This window comes from Strix uralensis, chromosome 1, assembly GCF_047716275.1.
Source record: "Strix uralensis isolate ZFMK-TIS-50842 chromosome 1, bStrUra1, whole genome shotgun sequence".
In the NCBI taxonomy this organism is placed as follows: domain Eukaryota; kingdom Metazoa; phylum Chordata; class Aves; order Strigiformes; family Strigidae; genus Strix; species Strix uralensis.
Genome location: NC_133972.1, coordinates 97,431,535 through 97,445,743, shown reverse-complemented (window position 1 = coordinate 97,445,743; position 14,209 = coordinate 97,431,535). Strand labels below are relative to the sequence as shown.

General features: G+C 34.6%; 1 protein-coding gene across 1 annotated transcript in view; it reads right to left on the bottom strand.

Annotated features, from left to right (window-relative positions):
* The window catches only part of LOC141938195 (ATP-binding cassette sub-family A member 13-like), a 166,216-nt gene that overhangs the window by 139,464 nt on the left and 12,543 nt on the right, over positions 1 to 14,209 (bottom strand). The window contains exons 6-11 of the mRNA XM_074857198.1: positions 12,749 to 12,867; positions 11,295 to 11,467; positions 10,062 to 10,138; positions 9,403 to 9,524; positions 6,518 to 6,712; positions 4,387 to 4,551 (exon numbers count right to left, since the gene is read on the bottom strand). Coding sequence (XP_074713299.1) covers positions 4,387 to 4,551; positions 6,518 to 6,712; positions 9,403 to 9,524; positions 10,062 to 10,138; positions 11,295 to 11,467; positions 12,749 to 12,867 — 851 coding nt within the window. The remainder of the gene's footprint in view (positions 1 to 4,386; positions 4,552 to 6,517; positions 6,713 to 9,402; positions 9,525 to 10,061; positions 10,139 to 11,294; positions 11,468 to 12,748; positions 12,868 to 14,209) is intronic.

Sequence of the window (14,209 nt, the reverse complement as noted above, 5' to 3'; positions counted from 1 at the left end):
CCAGATCTCATGATACCATCATCTACAGCACTTGAATGAATCTACTGGCATGGACTTTACTGGAGGAATAAACTTTATTTATGCACAACGCTGAATAAAAGTGGTTTTGAATCCTTATTAGTGACTATTTGCACTAGAAGGATAAATGAGGCTTATTTCAGTCAAAGAGCACAAACTTGCTAATTAATTCCAGTTCCAATCAAAATAACTTGAAATTCAAATAATGAATATTTATGCAGTAAGCTGCCACCAACAGACTGAATCTACTTACTGTCTTTCAACTAAATATCCACTGACTCAGTAAGATAAATTTCCTAAAATTTGGCTTTGATAAAGTGGGAGAACTATATGGGTTGGATGTTCACAAAAAGTTCTTTGATCCAGTTGTCCTAGTTTAAACTAAATGAAGTAGATCTGTAATCAAGGCTGATGAAACCAAACAAGCAGCCTCCTACAAAAAAAGTAATCAATCAAGCCAGTTGCTCCAACAAATTCATGGAAGAAGGCGGCTGGTACTGAAGATTAAAAAGCTATCTGGAACTAGATTCTCAAATGGGGGCAAAAACCTCATAGCTTAGGGGCTTTGGACCTAATTGGACAATTGTGTGTTTAAAAAAAATATCATTAATAAAACCAAATTCATGTGGAGTAAAAATAACAGCTGCTTAACAAAAGAAATCTAAAAGTCAAGCCAGGTTACAGACTGCACATAAAACTAAAATAAGTTCAGAATCATTACATTAAGACAGAGAAAAAAAGTAATGCAATTTCCCTGAAAAACTACAGAGAGGTTAAAAATAATTAAAAATTTCATGAAGTCAAAGGGCTAAAGGAAACCAATGCAGACAGACAGATATTCCTACTTCTGGGTAGAGCCATAAACAAAACAAAATATTTATTGTACTGAAATTGACAGAATCAGGGGGGAAAATAACAAAATTGCTGGTTTGGTTAAATTATTTTCAGAAGCCTATCAAATTTATATGGCGATATTTGAATGAAAAGTAGAAAATTCATCTATACTCAAGAATGAGCGACATAATGATCCCGGAAATAATGGATATCTGGTTGCAATATTTAATAGGGAAAATATACAATTAATTTTAAAGTAGAAAGCAGTTAAAGACAAAAAGTATGTGAGGAGTAGAATCTAATGCATTATCAAATTATCATTCCAGACCAATACAATATATTTATGTGGGAGGCAAGTACTTTTTCCAAAAAAAGATACATTCTGTCTCTTTAGAGATAGCATATGTCTTTTTTGAGATAGGTGAACTCCAATTAACGTTCTTGTCCCAGAAAATATTAATAAGAATTAATTCAATAACTATGTGGTGGGTAAAAAATGGCCTGTTAAAGGAACCCTGTTAAAAGGAAAGAAAACACTGGATGACAGAGAAGTGACTAGTGTTATTCCTGTGAGACTTATCTCAGGTCCACTGAGATAAGATTTTTAGCTCTGAAAGAAGAAAATTGCTGAAATTTGCTTATAATTTAATACCAGAAGGTATTGCAGGAGAAAAGAAGATCAGAATGTAATATGTCAAGAAACCAGTAACCTAATTTAAATTAAATCGAATATAAAGATAACCAGTGCAAAACTTATTTATCAACTGAAATCATGAGATGCTGTTGTAAAATGGAGCTTACCTGGGTAGATCAATGATCCTTGATCAAGTAAGAGACAAAAATGTATGCATCTTATGAAAAAGGTGAACACAAGATTAAGAAAGTGACTTTCTTAGGTATAGACATGAATGAGCAGAACTACAACAGACATCAGCCATAATTCCCCTCAAAGACTGTACACATTTCTTGTCCTCAATATTCAAGATTAGCTTTAACACAGCATGCAGAGGTGTCACTAGGATGTCTGAGACAACTGAGAGACTGTTATGAAAGAAAAAAAATAAAACAAAACAAATACTAAAATAAATCTATTTAACCTATCAAAACAGAGGAGGACTGACTGGCTTTCCACAAACACATGGACAAGTCAGAGAAATTCTAAAAGCTGCAGAATATTTTTGATACAAGAATAAACATATTAACCATGGATAAACTTAAGCCGTCAGTTTATAAGTTTATAAAAAAATGAAGCTTTTCAGTAATGATAGTTTTAACAGAGAACTTATTCAAATTAGTGGAGGAATTACAGAATGAAGCCACCTTTCACAACTGACAGCATTCAGTAACTCAACAAGTCCCCCCCAGTTTATCTATTCATGAGTGACAAACATACCAAAAATTATCTGTGGAAATATAAGTGAATAATTTCAAACAGCAAACAAACAAGAAAAAATCATGATCAAAATCAACAGGTTTTCCTCAGGAAGTTATCCATTCACTCAATGTTGTTAACAGCAGAACGTGGTTCTGTATTCCAGTTACTACTGAGTGGCAGCTACTGAGATGTTACGTCATCTTTTATTACACAATCTGTACCATACCAATTCAGCTTCACATTTTACAGATATTTTAAAGGTATTTGCCTTTCAGACAAAAATCCATATGCATAATTGACAATTACTTTATTACCTCCTTCATTATAGAATTGCTTTTAAAATTAACTTCAAAATAATTTTTTCAGTTAATGAAGGAGACAGTCTGTCTTACTCTATGCTGAAGGTTCACATATTTTTACGTTAAAAGACCTTACGTACTTTATTTGGTAATCTTCCTAGGTCACTGAACTACTTTGCTGTTGGTTATCGTGAAAATAAAAATCCAGAAGCATGGACTCTTTCAAAAATGAAGTAAATTGTATAAAGAACATCTGCATTTTGGTAGTACATTTATTCAGTAGCACAAGTCTGGCCAGTATAGAAAAGAAGCAAACAAAATGATCAATAATTAAAGGTGTTATTGGAAAGTAGGAAAAAATCCACTTAAACCTGAAAAGAATACTTAAACAACTTTTACTAGTCTACAAAATGAGAAAAAGTTTCAGAGACAGAAGACACTTTCAAAATGTCAAACATCTAATTTATTAACAAAAGAAATAGACACTGAATTTTTTCATCCTCCACAAATTATTAGGTGACAAAAACAAACAGCAGTTTCTCAAGAAAAAAGTAATTAACAAAAACTAAGAAAATAAAGATTGTGTCAGAAAAAGTGAACAAAAAAGGTAAGATGTAAAAGGAACAAAGATTCCAAGGTTAAATCTACACTATGTTACAGGATAATATGGGTTGTCACGGAGCAAAGATTGAAACTGTAACCAGATGGCCCTCTGCTGCTCGATTTGTTCCTTTGCAAACTTTTTTCTGAACAGAACCTTTTGAGAGGTTCTCCTACCTAATAAGCAACTTCGGGATTTCATTCCAAAAATAATACTTCATTTGTTCGAAGAAAGGTCTGAGACAAACAGAACTAGTTTAAGGAAAGCAGTAAAGGTGTAAGCATCTGATGAAAGCTACCTTTCACTGTGGCAACCAAAGAGCTACTTGAAGAGAGACTCAGAACTAAACTAATATGCAGAGAACACCATTTTACAACATTTCTCTGCCACACAGATTAGAAGATCTTGAGAAAGATTCATATCACTAGGGAAAACAGTATTTAAGGCAGTGTTTACACTGTACTGTAGTCACAAACCAGTTTGCACTGTTTACCACTGAGGGATCATTTAGAGGTTTGCAATTTTTGAACCAGATTCGATCCTAAAATTTCCACACAGAATAGCAAACCCAGAAGGTAATGCCATAGGGTCAGCAGGGCTTCTCATGGAATTGGACCCTGCTTAGAAACACAAGTCTTTTTTCTGATTTATTTAATACGAGATCCACCACTGTGCTAGCTGTATAGATGCACACACAGCAACTGCCCTTAAAGGCAGGGACAAAAGAAATATCCTCAATCACACCTCATGTCACTTTTTTGTAAATGTCAAACAGAACTATCACATAAAAACCTCAAGCAACACAAACAGAAACCCATGACAGATAGAAGAACTGCACATGTTATCTTGAAATCTTATCCTTTAATAAAGCAAACCTATTTCTTGTAAACAAAGTAATAGTCTGCTCATCAAAAAAGTTACAGCATTAGCAGAAAAGTCATGGCTATCTCCAAATCACAGATAATACATGCTATTATTAATCAATAGCCTAACACAGTATTAACTTAGGCTATGATCTCCTAAATTAACAAAAAACAAACAAAAAAAAGATGACAGAAACAACACATCGATAGTCTCAAAATTAGCAGAGTGCTTGAAAGAGGCCAAATGAATCTTCCTAGGTACTATGGACTCTCTTCTGTCTAAGTTGCCAACTTTCTAGGACACAATTTCTGTTAGTGTTCCTCCTTACTAAGCACACATCCCCAACAAAGCATCTCTATGGGAATTAAGTTTGTATACTGAAAGCATACACATACCTGTTGCAATGCAGAAATGTCAAGCACACCAATATTTTGAATTCCTTGGAGGAAAACTGGAAGGTTTTCCATTACATGGTGGGCTTTATTGAGAAGAGAGCTGATACTAGAAACCACATCCAGTAGCATGTTTAGTAGATTGCCTATCTCAGATGGTATCTGAATCTTGGAAAAGAACAAAAAATCACAATAAACTCCAATTAGAAACAAACTTTTCAATGAAATACTCAAAATTATTCAGTCTTTTTCTAAAACTGAATATACAATACTCCTGCAAACCATGCTTAACAAAATTCCTTTTAGTATAAGCCTCCAGTTACTCTCAAATTCAGCTAAAGAAAAATTCTCTGGTAATATTAGAACTTGCCTATGACAAATCAGGAATTAAAATCCGGAGAACATGTTTATACCTACCAAACTGAAGCTCTCCTACCCAAGATGTTAATGGGATCTGCAACATCTTACCCCCTTGGAATTCCATGTAAATGAGGTTTCCTTCAACAGGTTCAAGATGCTCAATGCAATAGTTGTAATATCTTTTTTAATAATTCGTAAGTTAAATTAAATCTAGCAACCACTTTAGTTGCTTTAGGAATCGTATTAGACAACAAACTTTCCTGTTACACTGTTCCTCCCTTTGCATTTTTCATACGCACTGTCTAAAATAATTGTGTGCATTTGATTGCCTCCTTGGCTAAAGTTCAATTGGTTGGTTGTTGTTTCCACCATGCAAGTTTTGGTACTATGAATTTCCTCTCTATTTCCTTTGCTTTTATAGGTTATTTAGATGATATGGTAATACAAACTGATTCATTGTGTCCTGCCTATGAATGATAATAAAAACAATATAATCTCATTATATGCTGCTTCCTCTGATTATTTTATCCAACTTTATTTGACTTCTTACTATGATAACATATGCTTAGTTTTCTTCTCAGCCTTCACCGGCTTTTATGCATTAAAAAAAAAAAAAAAAAGAAACTGTAAAAAAAAAAATTTTATTCAGTCAAAAAAAATCAGTAAAACTTCCATAATAATTTAGGATGAGCTGACTAGTTTTTTATTTTTTGCTAGGAATTCATTAGGATTCAGTAGAAAAGCCCATCAGAATAAGCACTTTTTTCTTCTTTGTTTGGTTTGGGTTTTTTTTTCTCCCTCTAGGTTGGCAGATAATTCAGAAAGTAGAAATCTTTTCTTTTCCCTCTGGTATTTTAACCTATTCTGGGGAATTGTCTTGTTTTTACAAGTGTGTGCCCAACCTGTTTAACTGCGCATGCAGCATCCGGAATATAACCCAGTATCTACAGCTTTAGAACAAAATATTCTAATAACTATTTTTCAATTATTTGTACTTAACATTTTGTGTTCTGCCAAGCAATTACCCCAAAAGAACTAAAATAAATGTCTGCTAACTATCAGAAATCACATCCAATAATTTTGCTCTTTACAAATAAAAATATTATGTCACTGAACACTCACACTAGATCCCAGATTACCTTCAGTTGTACAGATGACACGTTTTGCTGCATTTGCTACATCTGCATCCCCTTCATTTTAGTTTTGGCACTGTATTATTCTTGTCAAAGTTATTTGACTTGGGTCATATAAAATATAGGAGGTTTGCCCTTCTAGAGAGACTCATCCTGAGAGCTGGAAAAGCTCCTCTCTGAAGGAGCCACCTGAATTGCCGGCATGATTTCTACAGTAAATAAAATGAATTCCAGAGTGTTATGAATTTTTCCTAGAAAATAATTTTATAATTTTTTTAATGTGAGCTCCTATGTTTGTTTTAGTTCCAGTGATGCCGAATCAGTCTTCCACACTCACAAATTAAGAGGTGACTAATCATATGAACTGCAAATGCCTAAAGCTTTCATAATTAACTCTTCAGTGATAATTTTCCTGAGGAAGCAAGAAATGGAATACAGTAGTAGATACCAAGTCCATTCTTTAACTGTTGTGTTTGCTTTGTGGAGCTCAATGAAGACAAAAAATGCCATACGTCCAGTATTTGCTTCCACAGAGAAAGAACATCTGAAGAAATCATAGTATTATTCATTTATCTACCTGCATGCTTTAGACCACCTTCCAAATAAAAACATAGAAACTGAATGCTTTTTTCCCATCTTACCTTGTAAATGATATGACGTAAGTTCAAATTCTGTATAATCAGTACAAACATGGTATACAAGTCCAGTGCAGGTAAAGAACATAATTCTTCCACTACCAGGGAAGTTTTACTGTTTTCAGGTAACTTTAGCAGCAGGCTAAGTACTTCTTCATCACATCTTCCAGTTAAAGCTACCACAAAGGCACTGTAAAAAACCTATCATAATGTATGTGTATTAAAATTTTTTCTCCCTGAAATGTATCACCTTCTTTTATAGTCAATAAGGTGAGAATTTGTGTCACAGTAACATGACAATTTGCAGTCATCAGACCTGAAATAATGAACTATACAGCTCTGTATCAGATTGGTAAGTTCTTACTTTATATTCTATGTACATATAAAGAGGTGAAATATATTTCTTATAAAGATTTATTTACATTTGTAAACAGGTCAATCATTCATTCTATGAGCTTTCATACCACAAACAGGCATCTTTACAATGCTGAACATATCCATTCTAGCAGATATACACCTTTCCTGCAGAAACACCTAAAGATCAAAATCTAGATGTATGAATCATTAAAATCAAACAATATGGACATTTCTTCTTTCAAAGGACATACAAATTTAACACTTAGGGATGCCTATATGTCACAATGTTCACTCTGAGCCAGCTCACATTTCTCATTTGAACACACCTTTGAAGTGTTATTATTTAATAATGGATGAAGGGACAAATGCCTAAGTAGACCTTGGGCAAGACCACAATAAAAACTCCTTGGATAATGACGGTTTCTTTCTTCTTACAAAAGCGTCAAATCAAAAGACAAATGCTTGCAGCCCAGATATCTCAGGGTTGTTAGCTAACTTTTCTCCTGAAATGCCTGAAAGAAAGCAAATGGCAGCAAGTCCACAAAAATTACAAGTTTGGAGCCTGTAGGAGCCAAAGTACAGTGCTCAGGGCTCCATTGTAATCCTTAGGACAGAACCTGCCTGTATTGCCTCCACTGAATGCATCTGTAGCCAATAACAGTACCTAGTGAGGGAGAGGATCCCCAAGAAAATCAAATTAGGAACCAAAGTTGGTCCAGACATGCAATTTAACTCTTTAGTTCCTATGAACATTTTAATTTCCAATTTATTAATTTGACTATTAGGTTTTTATTCTGGAACAGAATTTTGCTTTTGTGATTCCAAATTATTTCCTATATATTTAAATATTAACTTTTTTTGTGCATGTACAAGGAACAGAATATGAATACAAATATAATTCTGCTAGCAGCATAATGCTGATTTGGACTTCTTGTTGTGGAGGAAATTTGTGACACAATTGCAAATTTATTTCCTCATGCCCCACGTGAGTATCACCATTTCAGTCTAGTTTTAACCCATTCAGCATTTTTTTCACTAGATTAAGTCCCTCTGAACTTTCCTTGCAGCTTTGCGAGTACCAGAGCTAACCCAGATTCCTGTATTCAGTAAATGAATTCTTATAGTCTTCAGGTTACAGGTTTTGGGCAGTTTCAAAACACTTAATCACATGTCAATGAGCATGGCCAGAGTAAAATATTGTGGTAGAAATTAATGGTAGCTGCAATAAGCACAAAAAAACTCACAGGCTTACTCTCACCCTTCAAGAGGCAAGCACAGTAATAGTATACAATCACAGACTGCAATGGGCCTGAAGCTATCATTAGTGTTATCAGACAGTGACTTTATGTACCATAAACATAATGGGCATGCCTAAATTACAGCTTTAAAAAGTCCTTGTGCATCTTGCATAATGAGTAAGAGACATGGGCTTTAATGCTCCACTTGGACTGAGGGAGGATTAAGCACTTAAGCAAACAAAAAATTCTGTATAGATAGGCAAATGTGAGATGTGTACATATATCAAAACTCTACATAGGACTCTGGCAAAAAAAAAAAAAAAAAAAAAAAAAGATAGAAAGTAATTTGAAAATTCAGTCAATTAGCATTATTATTCCAAAAGATCAAAGGCATACTGAATCCCATTTAACCGAATCACTTCCAGATGACTTCTGTCATTACCATTTACTGGTATCAAAATAACAAGCTAACAATAAAGGCAGTCACACTGCCAAATAAGCAGAAGAACAAATCATCTATAAGTAGTTATGATGGTCTGAACTGCCTTTTTAGGAGCCACACTGCTCACGAACAAAACTTGCAACAGTTTCTGCAAGTGGAGCACCGGCGACACCCAGTGGCTGTTTGATCGACCTGATAGTTTATACCGAATGCAGCCCCAGCTCTTTTCAGTCATACAAACATGAACAGGAGAGAACACCTGTAAGTTAGGTGACATTTTTCATGATTTCTACTAATCACTGGAATGACAGGAAACAGCTGCAATGATAACACACACAGTCCTTCACTCAGAAAACTTACACAATCCACCCTTTAGACAATACTCAAGAAACAACAGATAAATAAAGTTGAGGTAAGGCAAGATACTAGTAAGATAATGTAAGAACGGTGAGGAGCACACGAAGGAATAAAAAAGAAAAATAAAATAAATAAATTGGGCAGCTCCATACTGCAAGGATCAGAAGTGGGAAGATACAAAATGATTTCTCCAGAAACCCTCACCTTTTCTACAACACCAAGGTAAAGGAGCTCAAATTCCATGTCAGCACAAGGGGGTTAAACACTGCTGAAAGTAATGAAGCAGTGCCATTTAGACCAGAAAACTAGTGCTACTATAAATTAATGTCTTAATTCTTCACATTATTTTGAAGTCCTAAATCTCACAAAATATTCCACATAGAAGTGAAAAGTGAAAATATAAGATTCCACAAAAAACAGGTGGTTTGTTTTGTTTTGGTTGGTACCTCAGGCTATAAGTTAACTTATTAATTTAACACTTCTTTTTGATCTTTTACCTTTGAATGAGAGATGCTGGCTTCCAAGATGGTACTGATAGTTTCTTCAGAAATATTGACAGAGGAACCAATGTCCAACCTCAACTGAGTAAGATTCTGCACACACTCTTTGACTTTCATATCTGGAAGAGAAGAATAGTGCCAACAGTACCAATCTGCTTAATTAAATTGCCCACAGACTGTATCCTTTTCATTAGATTTATTCTGAGGGGTGATAAAGGACACAAAAACTTCATATCATATAATTCATTTCTATTTCAAACATAGAGGTCACTGTCCTGGCAGATTGAAGGGCTTGTGCATCTGTTTGCATTATCCTATAAGAGCACAAGTTGTGCCAAATCCCTGTATTACGAAAACATCTGAAATTAGTGAAGCAGCCTTTAGTTCTTTAAGATTTTCTTCTTCCACTAACTTAAGTTCCCTCTTCTTTCTAATGAATCCCTTATTGGACAGGCTCTGACAGGGTAAACTGTGCTGTCCTATGCTGACTCAAGCATGCATGTATGTGCACCATGTGTACAATGAAAATATATTGCAGTAAGTCAGTAGTCTCCAAAGCAGTAACTGTTTAAAGTTTGAAGAACAATGAAACAGTTACAGTCCTACAGAATTATGTAACAGTAACTTGTAAAAAAGTGAAGAAAACTGGAACCCACCATTCAAAAGATTAAAATTGCTGAGAAAAGATGCCACTTGATTTTCTGACAACTGTAGCTCCAACTTGTCAGCCACCCTGAAATGACAACCTTAGTTTCACAAGTTATCAGAACTGAGTTACTTTGTACTATGTATAAAGAGTAACATGAATAGTGAAACAGCCACAAAATGAGGCAAAAGGATCACATTATGCTCTATACGCACACACTGTGCATGCAGTAAGCAAATCTACAGACATTCTCATGATGTATTTATATGGTGCAGGGATCATCATATTTCATGTCTAAATGAGATTGCAAATGTAGAGATCTTCCCATGATGACTAAGTGATCTAGCAAACAGTAGTTTATGAAAAAACACAGGTCTAATGTCTTACTTCAATGTTACTTATTGAACACATATTTTTAAAAGCTAAAGAAGCATTACAATTAAGGATGAATAAAGTCTATCTAATTGTAATTTAAGTAATAAAGATTATACACACATCAGATATTATTTATCATTCAAAAATTGGACATGAATCCTGGTCCGTAAGAGCAGCATCCAAGCTCAAGTTCTTCTGTATTGTTACTATAATTCACAGAGATCATTCAAGCCCGTTAAGAAAACAATCCAACAGTCAAACTAGTATAGTAACAATTATAACAAGGACCACTTCCAACTGACAGCAAGTTTGAAATACTCTGTAGTAGCAGTTTTATTCATTCACTTAAAATCTACTATTTTTTCTCAAGGGAATAGCAAATATCTGAAATTATTCATAGTTCAAGCCTGTCAGTTTACAAGCACCATCCTGTGTTTCTCACAGTTTGAACAGCTGAACAGGTCTGAATGTTTAATGTTTTGCAAAAGATATCCAGCAGCTGAGAGGACAAGGCCATAGCAGCTTTAAATAAAAAATTAAGACATCAAAATTTTGACCTAAGTGAGGTCATCGAAAATTGAAAAGTTTCTTAGTTGTGATTCAAAGTCTTCTCCTTGTGGAGCAGCAAGATCTGCTGTAAGTGCTCAGCAAAAGTGTAAGGGCTTTCAGAAATATCCAGGATTTTGCTAAATTACTTAAATAATTAGTGCATTGTATCCACTCAGTTTTCAGTTAAATTAACAAAGCTTAAAGAGACTTTGATAAACAGTATTTCTCCTGTAATTACATAATTTAGAACACAGACATATACACAAAAAAACATCTCTAACAAGAACTGTTGGGGGTACCAAAATGTAAAAGGTTTTACATTTGCAATCGTCTCTGTATGTTCCCCAACATTAGTTGACATTCACAGTTGTTGTTGCTGGTATTCTGCAAGGCTTTCAGGAAGCTCTCCAAAATATTGGAAAGTTTTTGGTTTATATATGCCATACTCTCACAATCCCCTTTGTTGAAAGAAGCCCACATTCTTTCAATATCCTGCAAAACACAGTGATCATATGGTTAGCAAATTCATGAGATTATGTTATTGCTTGAAGTAGCAAGTCTTGGCAACTAGGTGATGCATATTTTCAAATGAGAATATGGATAAAGTAATACTCTTTTATTCATTTAATTTGTAATTGAAACTGGGTGAGAGGTTTTCAAGAACCAATGAATTTTCAAAGATTTGGGTTTTCAAAACAACCAAAAATATTTGTGAGTTTGACCTAACCTATCAAGGAGATTCATCCATTAACAGAAATGTCAACATTTTCATTTGAAATTTCATTTCAAAATTATATGAGCTTTTCTTTTTATTATTTTAGACCATTTTTATCTTTTTCCCAAGAAATTGTTCTAAACATTAGCTTCCATTCAGCAAACCAAAATATCTGAATACCCATATCCAACATTTTTCTTGAATTATGCTTTGAGTAGTATTCACTTTTATCTTTTCTCCTGAACATTCACAGTTCTGATTTTGCAAGGTTTTTTTTAAATATTTGCAGAAGTAGTTCATAGAATGGTGGTGACGACAGAAATGCATTTGTTCTGCAAAAGTCTACTTTGAGACAGGAATGATGCCTCTGACATCTGTTTACCTTAAAACACTGCTGTTCATATCAGCAAAAGGTCCAGGTAGACAAACTAGCAGTGATATTTCATAAACAAGAGGCAAATTCTATACCAAACACATTACTTTAGCATTTTGTCTGTGCGTGCATTCATGTGCGTGCTATCCAAAGGCCTGCTTCCAATTCTGAATGAGTCTCTACATGCCAAATGTTACTCTTTCCTGCTGGTGATTTCATGCACTGTTAAAGAAAAACAGACTGACCCCAACTGGTAACCACAATTGCCATTTTAGCTTGAATGACTCTGGCCAAGAAGTTTATTTGTATCTAGCTTGATCTGTGAAGATTTAAAAGCATAAATGTACTCTGATTCATTAAATTAGTAGTATCACAAAATTTAAAGGAATTAAAAATGGGGTCCTGTTTGGTACTGAATGGCAGTCTAGTTATTCTAGTTATATGAATTCTAGCAATTCTAGTTATATTTACAGCTTTCAAAGCTCACCAATATTTACTTAAGGAATTCCTTCTGGATATCACTATCAAAAGCATCAGAGCTACACCCATACAAACCTCAGCTTTGTATAGCCACTGTGGGGACTCATCATTCAGAGAGTAGGAAAAAAAAGAAGAAATTTCCATTAGTTCCCAAAGTTTAATGCATGTTGAAAAGAACACCCATAGGTGTGGAAATCAGTCAAACCTGATAATGATCTTGAACCAGAGTGATTCCTTCAACCACAGAGAGGAGTAAGTGATTTGCTAATCCATCTTTACACTGTGTAACAACACAGAAAAGGTTGCCAGTGACAACTGGTTCTTCTGTAAAAGAAAATGTCCAGGCTTAATCAATTAAAAAAATAAATAAAGTACTGTAATCAGATGAAAAGTTAACCAAATAATAAGGGGCAGAAAAGTTTTTTAAAAGCAAAGAAAGTCTGATGTGTTAAGGCACTGAGAAATGTTGCTGACTAGATTTATTTATTTTATCATTGCAGAGGGGAAGTAGGGCTAATTTGACTCAATTTTCACCACTCTTCTCCATTACACTTTCCTGATCAATAATAAGAACAGCAATACCCGCTACAGAACCAGGGAAGAAAACTTCATTTTTGCTCTTCGTAAACAAGAAGCATAACTCTGAGAAGCTGTGTACATTAACCATATCTACCTCCTCCTTGGGCGGGCTCCCCTGATTCTATTTACCTGTGGAGACATCACGATATTACTAACCCTCCAGTGAGTAGTAACTTTCAAACCCTAGCTGTAAGGAGAGGGAAACGGTATTACATAGACATTTTGCATATCTAGGGATAAAGAATGTATATAGTGAATATTTATCACCTGATCATCCATAGAGTAAATTTCTACCCAAGCTTGCAGCCCCCATGCCTCTGGAAAAAAGCTCCATCCCCCTTCATGTAGTGGGTTTGTACATGGGATAGAAAGGAAGGAGTTTGGCTTGACAGTTGAATTCTGGTTTATAGAAGGATCAAGTTTGGGTTTTCCCCTCATGTTTTTTTTCCTTATGTTTGGTTCATAAGTCAAGAAGGAAGAATAATAAACATTCACTACTGCCTCTAAAAGAAGCAAACCTTAATCTTTCTCACAGAAGCAATGCAATGCAACTCAGTAATGCAAACCAACTCAAGAAATTTTCATCTTTTCTCATTAGGTTTTGAAATGTTTTCTACATTAAATGAAACATAGTGAAACATAGTGAAACATTCTTATGACCAGAGTATTGAAATAAGAATGACAAAAATTTAGTTCCTTAATCTCAGTTCTCCCAAGAAATAGACTGTTCTTCATAGGTCAAAGACAGATCCCAAGTACCTGGCACACATTTTCAGTATCACTTATTCTGAGCTCAACATTGCTACTGTTTTACTCTTTGGGAACTACATCAGTCACAAGAGAGTGGAGAAGATAGTCAGAACTGGGTTGCAATCACATCTTATGTTTTGTTTGGAAATGAAGTTGATATAAGACATTACCAATCTCATTCCTTGCTTTAGAACGACAGGTTAATGCCTCTTAATTAGTCTTTGCAAACAATTCTGGGCACAGTTGGGTTAAAATATGAAGTTTAAAAAGCAAAGGCTTTGGTTTCCCCAAAGAAAACATAGTATGAAAATACATCCTTAGGTCAATACAGAGCCTT